The sequence below is a fragment of the Hyla sarda genome, chromosome 5 (genome assembly GCF_029499605.1).
Source record: "Hyla sarda isolate aHylSar1 chromosome 5, aHylSar1.hap1, whole genome shotgun sequence".
Lineage (NCBI taxonomy): Eukaryota > Metazoa > Chordata > Amphibia > Anura > Hylidae > Hyla > Hyla sarda.
In genome coordinates, this window is record NC_079193.1 from 381,287,785 (window position 1) to 381,312,189 (window position 24,405).

At 49.6% G+C, this 24,405-nt stretch overlaps 1 protein-coding gene across 1 annotated transcript in view; it reads right to left on the reverse strand.

Annotated features, from left to right (window-relative positions):
• Positions 1-2,027: 2,027 nt before the first annotated feature.
• LOC130274604 (secreted Ly-6/uPAR-related protein 1-like) overlaps positions 2,028-24,405 on the reverse strand; it is a 51,482-nt gene continuing 29,104 nt past the window's right edge. The window contains exon 3 of the mRNA XM_056523039.1: positions 2,028-2,485. Coding sequence (XP_056379014.1) covers positions 2,247-2,485 — 239 coding nt within the window. The 3' untranslated portion in view covers positions 2,028-2,246. The remainder of the gene's footprint in view (positions 2,486-24,405) is intronic.

The window sequence follows — 24,405 nt, forward strand, 5'->3', positions numbered from 1 at the left end:
TTTGGAGTATAGGAGGAAAACTGTAGTACCCAGAGGAACACGGGGAGAACATACAAACTCATGCAAATTTAAACCCAGCACCCAGGTCACCACTGAGCCACCATACAATGCCAACCCCTGAGCCCCCATGGGGCCTACAGGTTACTCTACTGGGGCCATCATCCAATGTTCCTGTAGAGTAAAGCCGGACAGACTCGTGGTGGCCTCATGATAATCACCTGATGGAACACATTGGGTGGTTTTTGTATGTCCGCACATCCACTGGTGACTGGCGGCGTCCAGCAGCTGCTTATTCTCCTCACCCCACTGAAGTAAACCTGCACGTAACGACCAGAGTCCATATAGAGAACTTATTTGTTTGACGCAGAGGCATAACTTGTAACTTTTGGGCCCAGATGCAAAATCTGGAACATGGCCCTATATCTACCATGTGCCCTGGTGCGATTGCTACCTCTGCACCCCATATAGTTAAGACCCTGGTCCGATGGCTCTAAAGTGTAGAATAAGTTGTAGGACAATTGTAGGACTTAAGGTGTAGGCAGGGCTCCCATCAGAAATTTCGGGGCCCCTTACACAGCTCAGGGACTTCCACCACGTGGCCCGCCCCCCGAACCCGCCCCCAGGGCCTGTCCCTAATTTTATTTTATTTTCTAATTATATATTTCTAATTAGATTAAAGCGGAGTGCAGTGCAGTAAGACATTGTGCTGCACAGTATTTTACTGCACCCTGCTATGTTCTAATACACCCTAATCTAGTTACTGTGAAACTTCCCTAAAAATTCAACAAGATTGCCACATACTGATCATACAGAGGTCGATACTAGCAGGCACTCTGCAGCCATTATAAGGGATTACAGTTACATTATAAGGGATTACAGTTACATTATAAGGGATTACAGTTACATTTACTGACTCACAAGCTACATCTTCTTTGATCAGAGGCCATCATGAAGACTCGTCTCCAAAGAACCTGCCAGACAAACATTTTAGGCACCTTTCTTCAGCACAATGCCCACTTCTTTACAGACTCCTCATGTGTATGGCTGCACACATTAATAGTGCCCACTTTGTGCCTCTCTGTGCCCCTGTATATATATGTACACCCCTCTGTGCCCCCTGTATATTTGTAGACCCCCTTTTCCCCCATATATTGTTAATGACCCCCTTGGTGCCCCCATATATATTTGTAAATCCCCCTCCCTTCTGTGCCCCCATTTATATTCAATGACTCTGTCTTGGTGCCCCCATATATATATTTAATGACCCCCTCTTGGTGCCCCATATATATTTAATGACCCCCTCTTGGTGCCCCCATAATATATTTAATGACTCCCTCTTGGTGCCCCCATAATATATTTAATGACTCCCTCTTGGTGCCCCCATAATATATTTAATGACTCCCTCTTGGTGCCCCCATATATATATTTAACGACCCCCTCTTGGTGCCCCATATATATTTAATGACCCCCTCTTGGTGCACCCATATATATTTAATGACCCCCTCTTGGTGCCCCCATATATATTTAATGACTCCCTCTTGGTTCCCCCATAATATATTTAATGACCCCCTCTTGGTGCCCCCATATATATTTATTGACCCCCCTCTTGGTGCCCCATATATATTTTATGACCCCCCCCCCCCGACCCCCATATACTGCTGTAGACCCTCCACAGACATACTGCCTCCAGCCATATATAGTATACGGCTGCAGACAGTATGTTCCAGTGGGCAATGAGCGGGGGGGGGGGGGGTCACGGAGCCCCAGACCCCTGGGCATCTGGCCCCGTACTAAGGTACTGCCTGTACCCCCTGATGGTGGTCCTGGGTGTAGGACAAGTTGTAGGACAATTGTAGGGTCTAAGGTGTAGGACAAGTTGTAGGACAATTGTAGGGTCTAAGGTGTAGGACAAGTTGTAGGACAATTGTTAAAGGTTTTTCTGTGCACTCACACATGACACGCAGGGTTTTCTATTCCAGTTTATTTGTTTATTATATATAATCAGGTTATTATACATGACTCTCTCAGTCCGGTTTCAGTGATACCATAAGGACCCTCTGGTGTTTACGTAAGGACTTGAGTAACCTCACCGTGTCACCTGGAGATTGGCATCTGCTATTCTAATGACTTAGTAAGGCGATGCGTCATGGAGTCTCAGGGTTCATCACCTCTGACTTCTAATCACGGGTTATAGGATGAGTTCACCAAAAAAAACTTTCCACCAGCTGTGAGGCTCATGGTGGCGGCTACACAAAGAGCCGGAGGGTGAGTAAGGCCAGGCCGGGGAGGAGGCCGCCCTTCATGGTGCCGGGAGAATGATTGGTGTGGCCGGTTTTATTCGCGAAGACTTCGTACAGGTTGTTACAGAGGTTCCCCCTGCAGCAGTACACCCGGTTTTCTTGCCCGAGGGCATCGGGGTCACTCTGGAAACAGCTTTGTGCACAGTCTCTGGTCACTAACTCTTCTCCGGACACAAAAGGATATCCTGAAAAAAGAAATGGAAAAACGTGTCATAGTCAGACGCCCCCTAGTGGTCACATGAAAGCAAAGTGCAGATAAACCACAAACCGACTACACTAAGGCTGAACTTTTAGGGCCCATTCACACTACGGAATTAACTCTCAAAATCCCAATGCAGCAGCCTCCTACTGTTTTCATGAGTGTCAGATTCGACTGCTGCCACCCCCCCCCCCCCGACATCTCCTTTAAGGCGCCCTGGCTCTCCTCATAAATATAGCGGCTTGTTGACCACCGCACGAAGCTGTGGCCGATATTCCCCCTCCATGCATCTCTATGGGAGAGCCGGAGATACCTGAGTGCAATGCCGTAAGGGAGATCAAGGGGGGTCGCAGATGTCGGACCCCCCACGATTTGACACTGTTAGTGGTTGTAGTACTGATTCTCCTCCAGACTAACTTTTAAAGGGGTACTCCGCTGTCCCAGTGTTCCAAACACCTGGATCAGGTGGCAGAGGTTGTGACATCACGGTCATGCCCCTCGTGACGTCACAAAATGCCTCCTCAATGCTTATCTATGGGAGGGGGCGTGAAGGCTGCCACGCCCCCTCCCATATACTTGCATTGAGAGAGCGTGGTGTGACGTCACGAGGGGCATGGCCGTGATGTCACAACCCCCGATGCCGGAACCCAGCATTTTAAACGAATGCCGGGTGCGGCACAGAGATCGCAGGGGTCCCAGCTGCAGGACTTCCATGATCAGCCATCTTATCCCCTATCCTTTGGATAGGAAATAAGATGTCTAGGGGCAGAGTACCCCTTTAAAAATCGTGTTCAAATTCCGGTGTCCACAGAAAGATCAGACTTGTCAATTCTTTCAGCGGATTCATGCGCATGGAATGCATTGCTGTCTATGAGACGGCGCATTCTTGAGCGGTCCTAGCGCCGACATGTCATATCGACACCCGCAGGCTGCAGAATGTCCGCACAGATCATGCCAGATCAAACAAACGAGTGCTGGATCATTCAAACTCATCACTATTGGGCGCACATCACTCGTTTACGCAGGGCCATGTGCACCCGATCTATTTGCCATACGAAAAATGTGATCAGCCGGGCGTTCCTAAGATCACTTGTTCACCCGATAATTGGCCCATGTTGAAGGCCTTAAAGGGGTACTCCGGTGCCAGAAAGTTAAACAGATTTGTAAATTACTTCTATTAAAACATCTTAATCCTTCCAGTACTTATTAGCTGCTGAATACTACAGAGGAAATTATTTTCTTTTTGGAACACAGAGCTCTCTGTTGACATCACGACCACAGTGCTCTCTGCTGACACCTCTGTCCATTTTAGGAACTTTCCAGAGCAGCATATATTTGCTATGGGGATTTTCTTCTACTCTGGACAGTTCTTAAAATGGACAGAGATGTCAGCAGAGAGCACTGTGCTCGTGATGTCAGCAGAGAGCTCTGTGTTCCAAAAAGAAAAGAATTAGTCCTCTGTAGTATTCAGTAGCTAATAAGTACTGGAAGGATTAAGATTGTTTAATAGAAGTAATTTACAGATCTGTTTAACTTTCTGGCACCAAAAAAAAAGTTTTCCACCAGAGTACCCCTTTAAAGGGGTACGCCGCTGCCCCATTGTTTGGAACAATTTGTTCAGAACGCTTGGAGCGGATGGCGGGGGTCGCGAGGTCGTGACCATGCCCCTCGTGTCGTCACGCCACACCCCCTCAATGCAAGTCTATGGGAGGGGGCGTGACAGTCGCCACGCCCCCTCCCACAGACTTGCATTGAGGGGGTGTAGTGTGACATCACGAGGCGGCGTGGTCGTGACGGGAAATTCTTATTCCTCACCAGTCACAGGATCCATGCTCACCTGTGCTGAAACACTCTGTGCTGCTGGGAATAATCGCCCGCTATTTAAGTAAGGGATTTATCCCACAAGATCAGCACACGCGTATCCTTAAATACTCTGTACTACAGGGTGTAACTTTACCCATGCCCTGGTCACAGCCCTGTCTTTACATCATCACATGGATGGACAGGCCATTTCCCACCAGGTCATCACGGTCCTCTCCTGAAACACTCTGTGCTGCTCTGCCAAGCCTTGACACAGGAGATGGATATCACACACAGCTGCTACCTGTCCCTGACAATAAAGACAGGAGAAGTCTGGAGGCAAATAGAACAGATTACAAGAGAAAGAGACTGCACAGGAAGAAGAGACTGCACATGGTGACTGCACAGGAGGAAGGGACTACACACAGTGACTGCATTAGAGGAAGAGGCTGCACACAGTGACTGCACAGGAAGAAGATTCTGCACAGAGGGATTGCACATGCACAGGAAGAAGAGACTGCATCCAGAGACTGCACAGGAGGAAGGGACTACACACAGTGACTGCATTAGAGGAAGATGCTGCACACAGTGACTGCACAGGAGGAAGATACTGCACAGAGGGACTGCACAGGAAGAAGAGACTGCATCCAGAGACTGCACAGGAGGAAGGGACTACACATAGTGACTGCACTGGAGGAAGAGACTGCACAGGAAGAAGATACTGCACAAGTGACTGCACAGGAGGAAGAAACTGCACGAGTGACTGCACAAGAGGAAGAGGCTGGACACAGTGACTGCACAGGAGGAAGGGACTGCACAGAGGGACTGCACTGGAGGAAGATACTGCACAGGAAGAAGAGACTGCATCCAGAGACTGCACAGGAGGAAGAGGCTGGACACAGTGGGGGGAGATTTATCAGAGTTGTCTATGTCCCGCACCAATATAGACCAAACTACAGAGCATTAGTCCGGTCTATTGTGCGCCTAATCTATCAAAAGGCGCACGGCTCTTGATAAATTCTGCGCACAGACTTTTGGATCTATGCTTTAGACTTTATTTAAACCTGCTCCAGTGTGGTCGGACATTTCAGCGCACTTTCAGCCGATGCGACTTGTCGCTGAAAAGTCGCTAATGATAAATTCAGCACCAATGCATTTTTCTGTCTAAAATAAACCAGAACGCATCATGTTCTAAAAATCCTCTAAAGCAAAAATCACAGAAAAGTCGCACATATTTAGACTGCGGCTTTCTGTGCGACAAATTTAGACAGGAAAAACCAGTCTAAATCCTTTGATAAATCTCCCCCAGTGACTGCACAGGAGGAGGATACTGCACAGAGGGACTGCACAGGAAGAAGAGACTGCACAGAAGGAAGGGACTACACATAGAGACTGCACAGGAAGTAGAGACTGCACAAGAGGGAGAAATTGCACAAGTGACTGCACAAGAGGAAGAGGCAAGACACAGTGACTGCACAGAAGAAGATACTGCACACAGAGACTGCAAAGGAGGAAGGGACTGCACATAGTGACTGCACTGGAGGAAGAGACTGCACAGGAAGAAGAGACTGCACAAGTGACTGCACAAAAGGGAGAAACTACACAAGTGACTGCACAAGAGGAAGAGGCTGGACACAGTGACTGCACAGGAAGAAGATACTGCACAGAGGGACTGCACAGGAGGAGGATACTGCACAGAGGGACTGCACAGGAAGAAGATACTGCACACAGAGACTGCAAAGGAGGAAGGGACTGCCCATAGTGACTGCACTGGAGGAAGAGACTGTACAGGAAGAAGAGACTACACAAGTGACTGCACAGGACGAAGAAACTGCACAAGTGACTGCACAGGAGGAAGAGGCTGGACACAGTGACTGCACAGGAAGAAGATACTGCACAGAGGGACTGCACAGGAGGAGGATACTGCACAGAGGGACTGCACAGGAAGAAGATACTGCACACAGAGACTGCAAAGGAGGAAGGGACTGCCCATAGTGACTGCACTGGAGGAAGAGACTGTACAGGAAGAAGAGACTACACAAGTGACTGCACAGGAGGAAGAAACTGCACAAGTGACTGCACAGGAGGAAGAGGCTGGACACAGTGACTGCACAGGAAGAAGATACTGCACAGAGGGACTGCACAGGAAGAAGAGACTGTACACAGAAACTGCACAGGAGGAAGGACTGCACATAGTGACTGCACTGGAGAAAGAGACTGCACAAGTAACTGCACAGGAGAAACTGCCCAAGTGACTGCACAGGAGAAAGAAACTGCTCAGGAGGAAGAGACTGCACATGATGACTGCACAGGAGGAAGGGACTACACACAGTGAATGCACCGGAAGAAGGTACTGCACAGAGTGACTCCACTGGAGGAAGAGACTGCACCCAGAGACTGCACAGGAAGATGAGATTGCATATGGCGACTACACAGGAGGAAGAGACTGCACACAGTGGAGGACATTTATCAAGGCTTGTCCTCGGCTTTTTGTGTACATTTGTCGCACAAACTGTACAACTTTTTGCTCTAGTGATACTGACTAAACTGACTTAGGTACAGTACACACTTTTGCATATTCACTTTGCGGTGCTCAGAGATTTATGAGTTTTCTAAAAAGTCGCTGAATTGTCGCATAACCCTTAATTAAACAAGGAACATACACCAGCTCAGAACCGGCTTACACAACTGGCTGTAAAAAGTTACACGAAAGATGCATGAAAATGCTGAAAATAAGTCGCAGAGAAAGGGGGGGGTCAAGGGGGTGTTCTGAAGTGAAATTTCACAAAAATGTGTACTAGCCCCATATTTATGACAGGCCCTGCACCATTTAACCCCTTAACTCCTTAACAACGCAGGACGTAAATGTACATCCTGGTGCGGTGGTACTTAACGCACCAGGACGTACATTTACGTCCTGTACATGACCGCGAGCATTGGACCGATGCTCGGGTCATGCGGGGCAGGTCCCGGCTGCTATAAGCAGCCAGGGACCCGCCGGTAACGGCTCTCATCAGCGACGCGCTGATGTGTGCCATTAACCCCTCAGATGCCGTGATCAATACAGATCACAGCATCTGCGGCAGTGCAGTCACTGAAATGGATGATCGGATCGCCCGCAGCGCTGCCACGGGGATCCGATCATCCATAATGGCGGCCGGAGGTCCCCTCATCTGCCTCCGGCTGTCTCCAGGGGTCTTCTGCTCTGGTCTGAGATCGAGAAGACCAGAGCAGAAGATGAAAGATCGCCTTCCCAGAATCAAAATGTAAATTGTCCCATTTTCCCCCAAAAAAGTGTAAAATTTTTTTTTTTCAATTAATAAACAAATTTGGTATCACCGCATGTGTAAATATCCACACTATTAAAAGATAATGTTACTGATCCTGTATGGTGAATGGTGTGAACGAAGAAAAAAAAAAAAATCAAAAATTGCTGCTTTTTTGTAACATTTTATAAAAAAAAAAAAAATTAAAATTGATAAAAAAAAAGTATTAAAAGTTTTATATATGCAAATGTAGTATCAATAAAAATTACAGATCACGGCGCAAGAAATGAGCCCTCGTACCGCCGCTTATACAGAAACATTTTAAGTTATAGCCCAGCAAAATAGTGGGATTTTAAATGTACTAATTTGGTTAAAAAGTTAGCTTTTTTTTCAAAGCGGTTCAATAATAGAAAAGTATATAATCATGGGTATCATTTTAATAATATTGACCCACAGAATAAAGAAAACATGTCATTTTTACTGTAAATTGTACAGCAGAAAAAAAAACTTTAAAAATTAGCAAAATTGCTGTTTTCTTTTCAATCGCACTTGAGAGCCGGGTGCAGAAGGGGCTTCATCATCATCAGGAGAAGAGAGATGCAGGTTGCCCTTGAGCCATCAAGGTGGTAGCACGGTTGGCAGTCAGCGTGGTGGCAGAAGTGGAAATTCAGGAGCCAAACGTGCCCGGGGAAGACCACCTGCTTCGTGGCAGCCTACCTTCCCAAGAGGTAGTGGAACAGGAGTTCCTGGAGAGGGCGCCAGTAGCAGTCAATTAGTGCCGACTGCGGGTGGGAAAATCAGCTACTCGGCGGTGTGGAAGTTTTTCATAAGGCATCCGGAGGAGGTTCACGTAGCCACATGCAAGATCTGTCGGCAGAAGGTGAAGCGTGGCCAGAGTCCCAATGTCGGCACCACGGCCCTGCGTCAACACAAGCTTCGCCACCATAAAGCGGCCTGGGAGAACCGTGGCTCCGATGTAGTGGTTCAGCCTGCTGCATCACCCAGTGGCCATCCGCTCCCTCCTTTATACAGCCAAGGCTCCACCACCTCAGCCGAAGGGAGCATTGTGTCAAACCCTCCTTCTGTCGCTCCTGCTTCTCCCGCTTTTAGTCAGCCATTCCACCAACAATCCACCGGCGAAGCCATGTCCAAGAGACAACAGTATGCGCCCACTCATCCAAGGGCGCAGAAGTTGAATGTGCTCCTGTCCAAGTTGCTGGTGTTGCAGTCCCTCCCTTTCCAAGTGGTGGACTCTGCACCTTCAGGGAATTGATGGCTTGTGCCGAGCCGAGGTGGAGAGTCCCAAGCCGTCATTTCTTTGCGAAGAAGGCAGTACCAGCCCTGTATAAGTTTGTACAAGAGAAGGTGGGCCTGTCCTTGAGCCAGTCGGTATGTTCAAAAGTGCACGGCAGCGCCGACGTGTGGAGCTGTAACTACGGGCAGGGACAATACTTGTCTTTTATGGCCCACTGGGTGAATGTGGTTCCTGCACAGCCACAACAGCAACTTGGACAGGTCACACCACTTCCTCCTCCACGCTCTCGCTCCCAGGCAGTTGGTCCTGTTACAGTGTGCAACGCCGCCTCCTCATCCTCCACCGTGTCCTCGGCCTCCACTGCACATCCAAATCTCGGTGGCCCTTCATCGTACCATGTGTGTAGGGCACGGCGGTGTCAAGCTGTTCTTCACATGGTTTGCCTTGGCGAACGGAGCCACACAGGGGAGGAACTGCTAAAGTTCATTCGTAAAGAAATCCGAGTATGGCTTACTCCACGAAATCTGGAAATGGGAACCATGGTGACCAACAACGGAAAGAACATTGTGTCCGCGCTGCGACAAGGAAGTGTGAAACATGCGCCCTGCATGGCACACGTGTTCAATCTGGTTGTCAAGCACTTCCTCAAGTCTTCACCCCATTTGCAAAACATCCTGAAAATGGCAAGGAAACTGTGCATGCACTTCAGCCACTCGTACACCGCCAAGCACACCTTCCTTGAGCTGCAGCGTCAGAACGGTATCCCACAACATAGTCTTATTTGTGACGTTGCCACACGTTGGAATTCCATCCTCCATATGTTGGACAGACTATACGAACAAAGAAAAGCCATCACCGATTTCTTAATGATCCAAGCAGATAGGAGTACTCCCCTGTGTAACTTCAGTGTGAACCAGTGGCAGCTCATACGTGACACCTGCCGTTTGCTGAGGCCCTTTGATTGAGGAAGCCACATTATTTGTAAGTCGCCAGGATAACGGGAGGAACGATGTCATTTCACTGCTTCATCTACTACAACAAGTGTTGGAAACAATGGCTGGTCACGGCACCGGAGACGTGGCGCCTACATCTCACGGTTGCTAGTAGAGACAGGATACAAAAAAAGAACCACACAAGGCGCCTAGTGCATTATCCCAGCATACCAAATGGAATGATTAAAAAAGCTAGTATTGTGCTCACCTTGAGTGCAATAAATATGCGCATATCGCCCCATTGAATTGGGTGCCGAATTGTAGAGGTGTCCGGGGAGTTATGCAAAGCCATAGGGAAGTGGAGACAGATGCAAGGCTGTCCACAGGAAAATGAATAAAATGATCCCTTTTTATGCGCTGCTTCTCCCAATGGATACACTCGAGCAGATGTTCAAATGAATGAATCGTTTATTTAAACCAATGACGCGTTTCGGGTATTAACCCTTCCTCAGATTGGCATAACTTAAACAATATACAGACAGGTGTGTATATATATATATATATATATATATATATATATATACACAATATAAACCGCCAAAGATTTGGCTGGTGGGGTCATAGGGGGGAGGAGTAAATGGTTCAGGTAAATCACGTGACTCAAACCAGGTAACATGAGCCGGTCAGAAAAATAGAATAAACAATGGGGCCAAAAAATGATGTCTCGATAATGTCGTATATGTGGGGTAACGAAATAGTTATTTTTAACATGCAAAATGCATCCATATGGAAGTGGCAGTAATAGTTTAGTTCGGTTCAAATTCTGCCAGCGGCGATGAAGATGAGGCTTGTACCGCAGAACGCCGGTGTATCTGGATCGGTGCGCGGTGTTTCATTGAGAATGCGGCTTGAGGATGAGGATTGCGCCGCAAACGGGAATAACGTCAGGATACTCCATGTGGATGCAGAGGTGAATGGAGAGATGAATGGAGATTGGAGAACACGTGATCTGTGAGGTAATCGCTCTCCAAGCGTTTGTATCACTCGGCTTTCCAAGGTGCAGATATTACTAATATAAGAAAAAGATGCATAAAAATAATCGAATAATTACAATAACATGAGTTTAGATGGGATTTATAATAAAATGTATATTGTCCTTCAAAATGAAAGTTCAGTAACTCCTAACCCGAATGGAATATGCGCGGGTGTAATAGGGAGTCACGGATAAGGGCTGTATTGACAGAGTAGAGTTTATATAATTTGTCGTATATACTCGAGTATAAGCCGAGTTTTTAAGCACAATTTTTCGTGCAGAAAATGCCCCCCCTCGGCTTATACTCGAGTGAACTCACCGCCTGTCAATCCCTTCTCAGTGGTCTTCAACCTGCGGACCTCCAGATGTTGCAAAACTACAACTCCCAGCATGCCCGGACAGCCATCGGCTGTCCGGGCATGCTGGGAGTTGTAGTTTTGAAACATCTGGAGGTCCGCAGGTTGAAGACCACTGTGGCCTTCGTCATCATCCAGACCCCCCTTTAGTTTTCTACTCCCCTCCCCTCGGTGGGAAGAAGGGTGAGCTGGTCCTGGCCATCTATGCTGCAGGGACCGTCCGGTGGGAGGGTTAGTCGTTCCGGGCTGTCCATTTTCACCGGGGGGGCCCTCTTCTCTGCTCCGGGCCGTCCCCGGACTAGTGACGTTGCTTTGAAGACGACGCACAGGGACGTTTGTGCGCAGCAGACGTACCTGCGCATGAACGTCCCTGTGCGTCATCGTCAAGGCAATGTCACTAGTCTGGGGCCGGAGCGGAGAAGAGGGCCCCCCCGGTGAAGATGGACAGCCCGGAACGACTAACCCTCCCACCGGACGGTCCCTGCAGCATAGATGGTCCGGACAAGCTCACCCTTCCTTCCCACCGAGGGCTGTCCGGGCACGCTGGGAGTTGTAGTTTTGCAACATCTGGAGGTCCGCAGGTTGAAGACCACTGAAAGGGATTGACAGGCGGTGATGATGAAGGGGGGGCGGGGTTGATGATGAAGGGTGATGATGACGGGTGATGATGACGGGGGGATGATGAAGGGGGATGATGACGGGGGTGATGATGACGGGGGTGATGATGAAGGGGGATGATGGCGGGGTGATGATGAATGGGGGGTGATGATGAAGGGGGATGACAGGGTGATAATGACGGGGTGATAATGACGGGGGTGATGATGACGGGGGTGATGATGACGGGGGTGATGATGACGGGGGTGATGATGACGGGGGTGGTGATGACGGGGCAATGATGAGGGGGTGATGATGACGGGGGTGATGATGACAGGGGTGATGATGAGGGGGCGATGATGATGGGGGTGATGATGACGGGGGTGATGATGACGGGGTGATGATGACAGGGTAATGATGACGGGGTGATGATGAGGGGGTGATGATGACGGCGTGATGATGACGGGGGTGATGATGACGGGGTGATGATGACAGGGGTGATGATGACGGGGGTGTTGATGACTGGGGTGATGATGGCGGGGGTGATGATGACTGGGGATGATGACGGGGTGATGATGACGGGGTGATGATGACGGGGGTGATGATGACGGGGGTGATGATGACGGGGGGATGATGACGGGGTGATGATGACGGGGTGATGATGACGGGGGATGATGACGGGGTGATGATGATGGGGTGATGATGACGGGGGGATGATGACGGGGGTGATGATGACGGGGGTGATGATGACAGGGTGATGATGAGGGGGTGATGATGACGGGGTGATGATGACGGGGGTGATGATGACGGGGGTGATGATGACAGGGTGATGATGACGGGGGTGATGATGACGGGGGTGATGATGACGGGGGTGATGATGACAGGGTGATGATGAGGGGGTGATGATGACGGGGGATGATGACGGGGTGATGATGACAGGGTGATGATGACGGGGGTGATGATGACGGGGGATGATGACGGGGGGATGATGACGGGGGTGATGATGACGGGGGATGATGACGGTGTGATGATGACGGGGGATGATGACGGGGGTGATGATGACGGGGTGATGATGACAGGGTGATGATGACGGGGGTGATGATGACGGGGTGATGATGACGGGGGTGATGATGACGGGGGATGATGACGGGGGTGATGATGACGGGGGTGATGATGACGGGGGTGATGACAGGGGGATGATGACGGGGGTGATGATGACGGGGTGATGATGACGGGGTGATGATGACGGGGTGATGATGACGGGGTGATGATGAAGGGGGAATGATGATGACGGGGGATGACGGGGGATGACGGGGTGATAATGACGGGGTGATAATGACGGGGGTGATGATGAGGGGGTGATGATGACGGGGGTGATGATGACGGGGGTGATGATGACGGGGGTGATGATGACGGGGCGATGATGACGGGGCGATGATGAGGGGGTGATGATGACGGGGGTGATGATGACGGGGGTGATGATGACGGGGGTGATGATGACGGGGGTGATGATGACAGGGTGATGATGACGGGGTGATGATGAGGGGGTGATGATGACGGGGTGATGATGAGGGGGTGATGATGACGGGGGTGATGATGACAGGGGTGATGATGACGGGGGTGATGATGGCGGGGGTGATGATGACGGGGGTGATGATGACGGGGTGATGATGACGAGGGTGATGATGACGGGGTGATGATGACGGGGGATGATGACGGGGTGATGATGACAGGGTGATGATGACGGGGGTGATGATGACGGGGGATGATGACGGGGGGATGATGACAGGGTGATGATGACGGGGGTGATGATGACGGGGGTGATGATGACGGGGGGATGATGACAGGGTGATGATGACGGGGTGATGATGACGGGGGATGATGACAGGGTGATGATGACGGGGGTGATGATGACGGGGGTGATGATGACGGGGTGATGATGACAGGGTGATGATGACAGGGTGATGATGACGGGGTGATGATGACAGGGTGATGATGACAGGGTGATGATGACGGGGGTGAAGATGATGGGGTGATGATGATGGGGGGGATGATGACAGGGTGATGATGATGAGGGTGTTAATGACGGGGGGTCTGGATGATGACAGGGGGATGATGTATTTCCCACCCTAGGCTTATGGTTGAGTCAATAACTTTTCCGGGGTTTTGGGGGTAAAATTAGGGGCCTCGGCTTATATTCGGGTCGGCTTATAATCGAGTATTTACTGTAAATGTTTTATGTATTGATATATATTCTTCTTATTTATCCCACATTATTCTACCTATTTATTGTTCTATTGTTCCACTATTTTAGTCACATCTCGCACGTTTATAATATCTCCCAATCCCCAGCGACTATCCTCACTGCTGCTATAATATGTATGATGTTATCTGTATTCCTATTACTGTATCATCTATTGGCGCATCCACCCAACCCTAATGATTTTACCATCATCCAGAACTATCCTTAATTTTTTATATTTATTATGGTTTATACTCCTGGCCTCATTCATGTTTTATTCGATCATCTCTTAGACGTGTATTTCTCACTTTTTCGTAATTTTATCATATATTATTATTTTATATTTTAACATCCATTTAGGTTGCTCTGTACTAGTGATGAGCGGCATGGGCCATATTCGAACCTGCGATATTTCGCGAATATGAGGACGAATATTCGTCCCATATTCGTGAAATTTGAATATTCGTTATATTTGTGAAGTTTTTTTGAATTGCGAAATTTCGCTATTGCAAATGCGAAATTAATAGCGAAATTTCGCTCGTCTGCGCATGCGCGCTGTAACATCTTGCGGGGGACGTTGCTAGGGAGGTTGCTAAGCTCTGACAACTGCGCTTGCAGAACTCTCATTGGCTCACAGGCATAAGTAGGGCAAAATATTCGCAATGTGAATATTCGCAAGCATAAACCTTTCGCCTCTCAGTCTCATCCCTGGGTCTTTAATGAAATGATACAAGCATCGCATTTATCAGTCGAAGGAGATCCCTACAATGTGCTCAGTTTTTAAAACAGTTTGAAAAAAGACGAATATTCGTAATAGCGAATTTTAATCGCGAAATACGTAATATTCGCGAATATGCGATATTTGCGATGAATATTCGAACTGCGAATATTCGTGAGCAACACTACTCTGTACCACCACACGCAGCACTGGTGTTGTAAGTATAAGTTTCCATTCTTGATTTTCTAAACATGAATATCTGAATCCAACCAACTAATCTACCCGGTCCACCAAAACCACAGTACATGTTGTTTCTGTCCAAATACCCTGATATTGTACTTATTACCGTATATACTCAAGTATAAGCTGACCCGAATATAAGCAGAGGACCCTAATTTCCCAGGACCCCAGGAAAAGTTATTGACTCGAGTATAAGTCTAGGGTGGGAAATACATCATCCCCCATGTCATCATCCAGACCCCCGTCATCATCACCCCCGTCATCATCACCCCATCATCACCCCCCGTCATCATCACCCCGTCATCATCACCCCCGTCATCATCACCCCCCCCGTTATCATCACCCCGTCATCATCACCCCGTCATCACCCCCCCGTCATCATCACCCCCAGTCATCATCCCCTTCATCATCACCCAACCCGGGCATGCTGTTGTAGTTGTAGTTTTGAAACATCTGGAGGTCCGCAGGTTGAAGACCACTGCGGCCTTCGTCATCATCCAGACCCCCCCCCCCCTTTAGTTTTCTACTCACCTCCCCTCGCTATGCTGCAGGGACCGTCCGGTGGGAGGGATAGTCGTTCCAGGCTGTCCATCTTCTCTGTCCTCTTCTCCGCTTTGGCCCCAGACTAGTGACGTTGCCTTGACGATGATGCACAGGGACGTTCATGCGCAGGTACGTCTGCTGCGCACAAACGTCCCTGTGCGCCGTCTTCAAGGCAACGTCACTAGTCCGGGGCCGGCCCGGAGCAGAGAAGAGGGGCCCCCCGGTGAAAGTGGACAGCCCAGAATGACTATCCCTCCCCACCGGACGGTCCCTGCAGCATAGATGGCCCGGACCAGCTCACCCTTCCTTCCCACCGAGGGGAGGTGAGTAGAAAACTAAAGGGGGTCTGGATGATGACAAAGGCCGCAGTGGTCTTCAACCTGCGGACCTCCAGAGGTTTCAAAACTACAACTCCCAGCATGCCCGGACAGCCGATGGCTGTCCGGGCATGCTGAGAGTTGTAGTTTTGCAACATCTGGAGGTCCGCAGGTTGAAGACCACTGAGAAGGGATTGACAGGTGGAGAGTTCACTTGAGTATAAGCCGAGGGGGGCGTTTTCTGCACGAAAAATCGTGCTGAAAAACTCGGCTTATACTCGAGTATATACGACAAATTATATAAACTCTACTCTGTCAATACAGCCCTTATCCGTGACTCCCTATTACACCCGCGCATATTCCATTCGGGTTAGGAGTTACTGAACTTTCATTTTGAAGGACAATATACATTTTATTATAAATCCCCATCTAAACTCACGTTATTGTAATTATTCGATTATTTTTATGCATCTTTTTCTTATATTAGTAATATCTGCACCTTGGAAAGCCGAGTGATACAAACCCTTGTAGAGCGATTACCTCACAGATCACGTGTTCTCCAATCTCCATTCATCTCTCCATTGAACCGAACTAAACTATTACTGCCACTTCCAAATTGATGCATTTTGCATGTTAAAAATAACTATTTTGTTACCCCACATATACGACATTATCCAGACATCATTTTTCAGCCCCATTGTTTATTCTATTTTTCTGACCGGCTCATGTTACCTGGTTTGAGTCACGTGACTCACCTGAACCATTTACTCCTCCCCCCTATGACCCCACCAGCCAAATCTTTGGCGGTTATTATTGTGTATATATACCGTATTTATCGGGGTATTCCACGCACCGGCCTATAAAACGCCCCCTTATTTTTCCAAGGATATTTAGGTAAAAAAAGTTTTTTACCCAAATATCCTTGGTAAAATGAGGGTGTGTATGTGCGCATGTGTATACCCTGATGGACTGTTTCTGACCCCGCAGAAGCACGGCTTCACCGCCCGCTTCTCTCTCCCTGCCTTTCCTGGGGTCTAGAGTCCTTCTGCTGCCGCTTCTCTCCCCCTGGCTATCCAGAGACTGCCGGCGCCGCTGCCCCATTACCTCTCCCATGCCCGGTTTTATAATTACCTGTTCCCAGGGTCCACGCTGCTTCTGGCTCCGGAGGCGTCTTTAGCTGCCACTGACGGTGACGTCGCGTTGAAGATGTCACTCGTCATTGCGCAGCGCATAGCAACAACGCAGGAGACGCTGGAGCCAGTAGCAGCGCCGGACCTCGGGAACAGGTAATTACAAAACCAGGGATGGGGGAGGCAATGGGGCAGTGGTGACAGCGGTCTCTGGACCCCAGGACAGGAAGGGGTAGAGAAGCGGGCAGCGACGGCAGGTCTCTGGACTTGCAAAAGCCGCTGCAGTTTATTGATTTAAAGCGCCCGCTTTAAATCATTGAACTGCAGCGGCTTATCAGTGAATAACACGCAGATAGACTTTAGGCTAAAAATTTTAGCCTAAAAAATGCGTGTTATATGCCGATATATACGGTACCTGTCTGTTTATTAAGTTATGCCAATCTGAGGAAGGGTTAATATTTGAAACGCGTCATTTGAACATCTGCTCGAGTGTATCCATTGGGAGAAGCAGCGCCTAAAGAGGGATCATTTTATTAATTTTCCTGCATCTCACGGTGGCTGAACTGGAAGAGGAGGAGGAGGGGCAGAGTGGAAAACAGTTTAGGTATCGCCAAATGGGCAGATTTTCTAGTCATCTGACAGGAGGAGCCAGAGGAGCTGGAGGGTTATGAGGAAGGCGAGACAGAGGACCCAGACACACCGTGGCTGTATGTAGTGGAGATGGAGGCAGGTAGTCCCTCCGAGTCACTTTCACAAATGATACGATGCATGCTCAGTTGCTTGTGTAGTGACCCCCGAATTGGGACCATTCAGCAGCGGGATGACTTCTTGATCTCCACCTTATTAGACCCTCGCTACCGGCACCAAATAGGGGCCTTTTTTACACCCACTGAGAGGGAGGACAAACGGACCTACTACAGAGAGATTCCACATAGTCAGTTGGCTGATGCCTATCGGCCACATGGTCCATCCACTCGCAGGTCTGACTCTTGGGGCCCTCTGCACTCACCTTCCACTGCCATGGCTGCTGGGGAGGGGAGGGGTGGCAGGAGCAGTACCGGCTCAATCAGCAGCAGCCTAAGTGTACAGTCGCTGATGAGTAGCTTTCTTCAATCGCATAGTGAAGCAACTCATCAGTAGCAGGTAGACATGGAGCAGGACCTGAACCAGCAGGTGGTGGCATACCTTGACTTCGCCATGCCAACAACCATTGAAGATCCGCTGGACTTCTGGGCAGCCAAACTTGATTTATGGCCACAACTAGCAGAGTTTGCCCTGGAAAAGCTGTCCTGCCTGGCCAGTAGTGTGCCATCAGAGCGGGTGATTAGTGCGGCCGGGGACATAGTCACCCCAAGGCAAACTCGTCTGTCCACCAAAAATGTGGAGAGACTGACGTTTGTGAAGATGAATCAGGCATGGATCAGCCAGGATTTCCAGCCACCAATGCAGATGCCTCAGAGTAGATTGACCATGGTGCCTCACCAACACTTCACAATTAAGGATAGTGGCAAACAGATTTAAGGCGCTGCTCCCCAGTTACAAACATTCCTCCGCATCAGACCTTTTTTCACCCACCTTTGTCACTGGGTACTGGTATTGCACTACTCTGTCACTGGGTCACTTTCAGGACTCCTGATGCTGCTGCTGCCACCTCCAGGCTGTCTCATTCAGCCACTATATGGTCTCCTCATGCTTCAGCCACCTCCAGGCTGTGCAATTAAGCCACTATATGGTCTCCTCATGTTTTAGCCACCTCCAGGCTGTGCCATCAAGCCACTATATGCTCTCTTCATGCTTCATCCACCTCCAGGCTGTGCCATTCAGACACTATATGGTCTCCTCATGCTGCCAACACCTCCACGCTGTGTCATTCAGACACTATATGATCTCCTCATGCTGCCACAAACTCTAGGCCATCATTCAGCCACTATATGGTCTCCTCATTCTGATGCCACCTCCAGGCTCTGTCATTGTGCCGCCATGTGACAAGTGACTCCTTGTTAGATTTGGTCTTTTGTAACCACACGCCGGGGCCCGGGACACTAAAACTTGGGAGTGTTAGCTAAAATTTCAGTTTCAAAACCTTACATTTCAATTTCAAAATCTTAAATTTCAATGGTCTCCTCATGCTTCAGCCACCTCCAGGCTGTGCCATTCAGACACTATATGGTCTCCTCATGCTGCCACAAACTCCAGGCTGTGCCATTCAGCCACTATATGGTCTTGTCATGCTTCAGCCAACTCCAGGCTGTGCCATTCAGACACTATATGGTCTCCTCATGTTTCAGCCAACTCCAAGCTGTGTCATTCAGCAACTATATGGTTTAGTGATGTTGCTGGGCATTCCAATTCCAGGATGTGTCTTTCTGCATGATTATGGTCTCCTCATGCTGCTGCCACCTCTAGGCTCTGTCATTGTGCCACCATGTGACTACTTGTTAGATTCGATTTTGTGGTCATACAGTATTAGTTCATTAAACTTTGGAATCTAATAAAAATCTTAAATTTAAAATAAAAAAAAAATTATGTAATTGTGGTGGCCTGGAAGCGGGCAAACTCTCCTTGTCAGAAGAGGGCCTTGGTACATATGTTGGTACCTGTGCAGGAGGCAAACTCTCATTGCTCCGAGAGGGCCTAGGTACGTACGTTGGTACCTCTGGAACAGACAAACTCTCATTGCTCCGAGAGGGTCTAGGTACGGTCTTTGGTGCCCGCAATTTAGGCTTACTTTCTTGATCTTGAGCAGGACTTGACACTTTACTGTACACAGAAGATGATTGACGCTGTAGAGGCTCCGGTAGAGTACGTTGGTGGAGGCATCAGGAGCAGACCACTTCGGCCTCAGGTTGAAGGGATCCGATTCCCAATCTGTAGACGGAAAATATTTGAAGGGAAGCTGTGTTGGGGCTTTTGGTCTTCTGACCGCTGCAGCCCATTCTCCACGCAGGCTCTGGATGGGGGTGTACTCCACAATTTCACCCACCTCCAAGGAGTAGAACTTTTTATGAAGATATGGCCTCTGTACTGCTTGCCGGTTTACGAGGATGGTTTGCCCTGTGTGGCAATCTAGGAGTGTCCCATAACCTCTGACCTTGTCGAACTTGGCCACAGTTGCTCTTTGTTGTTCTTCTCTGGGATGGTCCCATTTGCGGATGAATAAAGCTTCCATTTCTTTTGTATTCTCCTGGTAGCGAATTCTTTCTTCAGGAGACAAATGCACATGCTTAGTGGCATACAGTTCTCTGTGTCGAGCCTGTAGTCTGTCCATCAGTTCAGCCAGCTCGGCTTCTTGACGGGCCCTTTCCCTTTGTGCAGCTGGAATTGGTGGGAGTGGCTTCCCAGGTATGGGTTGTAGAACCGCTTGCATATACTCGATGAGTCCCGGCTCATCCCCAAAGATCCACTCAGGCAAATCTGGTGAGCGCGGTCGTGCACTCGGCAAAGTAGATAGGGGTATTTTAGCTGTAGGGCTGGAGGAGGAAGAATAGGCCGCCTCTGGCGGGGTAGTCACTACAGACTCCTCTGATAGGGATCTCGGCCTACGAGCCCCATGTTCTGTGGTGAGGGGGCGATCTCACCGGCGATGCACCTCCAGGTGTCCCTGCTGTCAGGATCCAGACCAGAGTGCAGGCTATGCAGGGGTAGTGGATCCCCTGTGTCAGGGAGGTGATGACGTGGGCCTTACCAAGGGAACAGAGTCTAAGGGGTTACTGGTCTTCACCAGAGCCCGCCGCAAAGCAGGATGAATTTGCAGCGGCAGGCAACCCCCAGGTCGTTTCCCCTGGTAACGACTCAACCTCCCTGACAGCTGAGGCAGGCACGGTACAAAGGGATGAGACAGAGGCGAGATTGGACGTAGCAGAAGGTCAGGGCAGACGGCAGAGGTTCGTTGTCAATGGAAAAAGCAAGGTCAGGTACACAGGACTGGGAAACACAGGGAAGCTTTCTCAAGTGCAAAAACAACAAGATCCGGCAGGGAACGGAAGGGGAAGCAGACTTTTATGCACATGGAACAGATGGAAGCTGATTAGACTGATTGGGCCAGGCACCAATTAGCGGTGCGCTGGCCCTTTAAATCTGAGAGCCCCGGTGCGCGCGCGCCCTAGAGAGTGGGGCCGCGCGCACCGGGACCCAGCAGGAGATCGGGACAGGTGAGTGGGACGGGATGCGATCTGCGGACGGGCACGTCCCGCCACGCGGATCGCATCCCCGCCGGGCACAACAGAGCAGCGTCTCCGGTCAGTGCTGCTGACCGGAGGGCTGCAGGGCAGAAGACGCCGTGAGCGCTCCGGAGGAGGAGGGGGACCCATACCCGGCGTAACAGTACCCCCCCCCCTTTGGTCTCCCCCTCTTTTTGGAAACCTTTTTGGAAAGAAACCTGGCAATTAGGTCCTTGTCTAAGATGTTGGTTTAAGGCTCACAGGATCTCTCCTCAGGACCGCAATTCTCCCAATCCACCCAAAATTTTTTTTAACCTCTGACCACCTTGGAGGCGAGGATCTGTTTGACAGAGAAGACATCAGAGGTACCGGAGACAGGGACAGGAAAAGGAACCTTAGGAGAAAAACGATTAAGGATAACAGGTTTAAGTAACGAGACATGAAAAGAGTTAGGAATGCGGAGAGAGGGAGGAAGTTGGAGCTGATAGGACCCAGGGTTAATCTGTTTTAGGACTTTGAACGGGCCTAAGAACCGCGGGCCCATCTTGTAGCTCGGGACCCGGAAACAAATATATTTGGTGGAGAGTCATACTCTGTCAGCCGGAGAAAAAATGGGAGGAGCCCTTCTGCTCTTGTCAGCATGTTTCTTCATCCGGGAGGAAGCCAACTAGGGAGAATCACGGATGTCACGCCAGATGGAGGGGAAATCCTAAGTCAGCTCATCCACAGCAGGAACACCAGAAGTAGTGGGCAACGGGAGGGGGGGGGAAGAGGGTGACACCGTACACCACAAAAACGGAGATTTAGCGGAGGACTCAGAATTTTTAAAATTATAAGAAAATTCGGCCTAGGGCAGGAGGTCGACCCAATCGTCTTGGCGAGAAGAAACAAAGTGCCGAAGATAATCGCCCAAAACCTGGTTCACTCTTTCCACTTGTCCATTAGATTGTGGATGGTAGGCAGATGAAAAATTCAGTTTAATCTTCAACTTGGTGCAGAGAGCCCTCCAGAATTTAGAAACAAATTGCATGCCTCTGTCAGAAACAATATGCGTGGGAAGTCCGTGGAGGCGAAAAATTTGGAGGAAAAAATGTTTAGCCAACTGAGGTGCGGAAGGATGACCTGGCAGAGGAACAAAGTGGGACATCTTGGAGAAACAATCAATGACCACCCAAATGACTGTGTTACCATGTGAATCAGGAAGATCTGTAATGAAATCCATGGCAATTTGGGACCATGGTTGCTCAGGGACGGGCAAAGGATGGAGGAGTCCAGCAGGCTTCTGGCGAGGAGTTTTATCCCGGGCACAAACAGTACAAGCCCGAACAAAATCAGTAACGTCACTCTCCAGTGTAGGCCACCAATACAGATGGGAGAGTAGCTGAATGGACTTTTTAATGCCAGCATGACCAGCCAGGTGAGAAGAATGCCCCCATTTGAGGATCCTGAGGCGAAGGCGTGGAGGAACAAAAGTCTTTCCAGGGGGGTTTGCCCCAGTGAAGCTGGAGCAGAGGAGACCAGGCACTCAGGAGGTATAATATGCTGCAGAGGGGCTTCAGACTCGGAGGCATCAGAAGACAGAGATAGGGCGTCAGCTCTGACATTCTTGTCAGCGGGATGGAAGTGTATCTCGAAGTTGAAGCGGGCAAAAAACAACAACCATCTAGCCTGGCGAGGATTCAGACGCTGAGCGGACTGGAGGTAAGATAAATTCTTGTGGTCAGTGTAAATGACAATGGGGTGTTTGGAACCCTCCAAAAGATGTCTCCACTCCTCGAGCGCTAACTTGATGGCCAGGAGTTCACGATCTCCAATAGAGTAGTTCTTTTCTGCCAGAGAGAAAGTCTTTGAGAAAAAACCACAAGTAATGTTACGTCCGGTAGCTTTTTTTTTGTAGAAGTATGGCTCCGACTGAGGAAGCATCTACTTCCAGGAACAATGGCTTAAACGGATCAGGTCTGGACAGAACTGGTGCAGAGGCGAAGGCAGCTTTGAGATGTTTGAAGGCCTCATCCGCTTGAGGAGGCCACGACATTGGATTAGCATTCTTCCTAGTCAGAGCCACAATAGGTGAGTGGGACGGGATGCGATCCGAGGACAGGCACCTCCCGCCAGGTGGATCGCATCCTCGCCGGGCACAACAGAGCAGCGTCTCCGGTCAGCGCTGCTGACCGGAGCGCTGCAGGGCAGAAGACGCCGCAACTGCTCCGGAAGAGGAGGGGGACCTGGAGCGCTCGGCGTAATACCTGCGCTCTCTGCTGGAGGTGTGTCTGGACAATCGTCGTCATCATCAGGCAGTGGGGGAAGATTGCAGGCCCCCTCTTCATCTAATGACAACCGCTGCAGACGGTCAGCAAGTTCTTGAAAAAGTCGGGCTGCGACTGCCACAACTTTCCGCTGTTCCGGCGCCATTTTGCCATCTTCACCACGTGGAACGCTGCTCTCCGCCATGTCTGTACTCTCCGGCTCTCTGTGCAGACTAAAGAGGTCGCTGTGCATGGTGTCTTTTATTGTGGGCTTCCCTAAAATGGCGCCCGGCAGGAAGGACATCATCGGTGCAGCCCCGACTTCCGGTCCTCCCAGAAACAACTCCTGTGTCTCCAAGTTCCCTTTTGGTTGCGACACAGCAACTTGGTAACCACGCCCAGGGGCGGGACTTGGCGCAGCGCGGGCCTTTTTCGCACGCTTCTCTGGTAGCAGGTTAACTCCTCCCATGCTGACTGGACCAGAGGATCGTAGCATGAATTCGTTTCGCAGTTTACACATTCTTGCTGCGCTTGAATTTTCGCCTCCCTCCTTACTTTCCGCGTGGCCCCCTTGCAAGTTGCACCACACGCACCGCTCTTACACGATAATGCGGTCTGCGGCACATAAATAAAGTCTGTTACTTTCTGGGGAGAGTACAACTTCACTAGTGGCAACAGCAGTAGGCACATACCCGAATCCTGTTCGTGCTACGTCAAATAGGGTTGTGGTGGCTGATGAGAGGACACTGTCTTGTGGGAGTGTAGGGTGTTTAGGGTGTCATTGTGCAGGAAAATTAAGGGCGCTGTTAACCCTTGTCACTCGTGACGCCAGGGTGAGGGTTAAATACTGTGTCTCTTGATAGGTCCTTCCCAAAAGCAATAATTGATGCAGAAATAAAGGATTGTCCACAACTGCTGTTAATTGAAAACTTGCAGGAACTTTTACTGAGGAGTTTCTGTGCATGAAGTAACAGTAACAGTCCAGATAACAAAGTCTCTTTACATACAGCCTGAGCAGCAATTGACAGTCGGTTGGGATCATATAAGCCCAATTTGGTTTGTGAAGAATTGTAT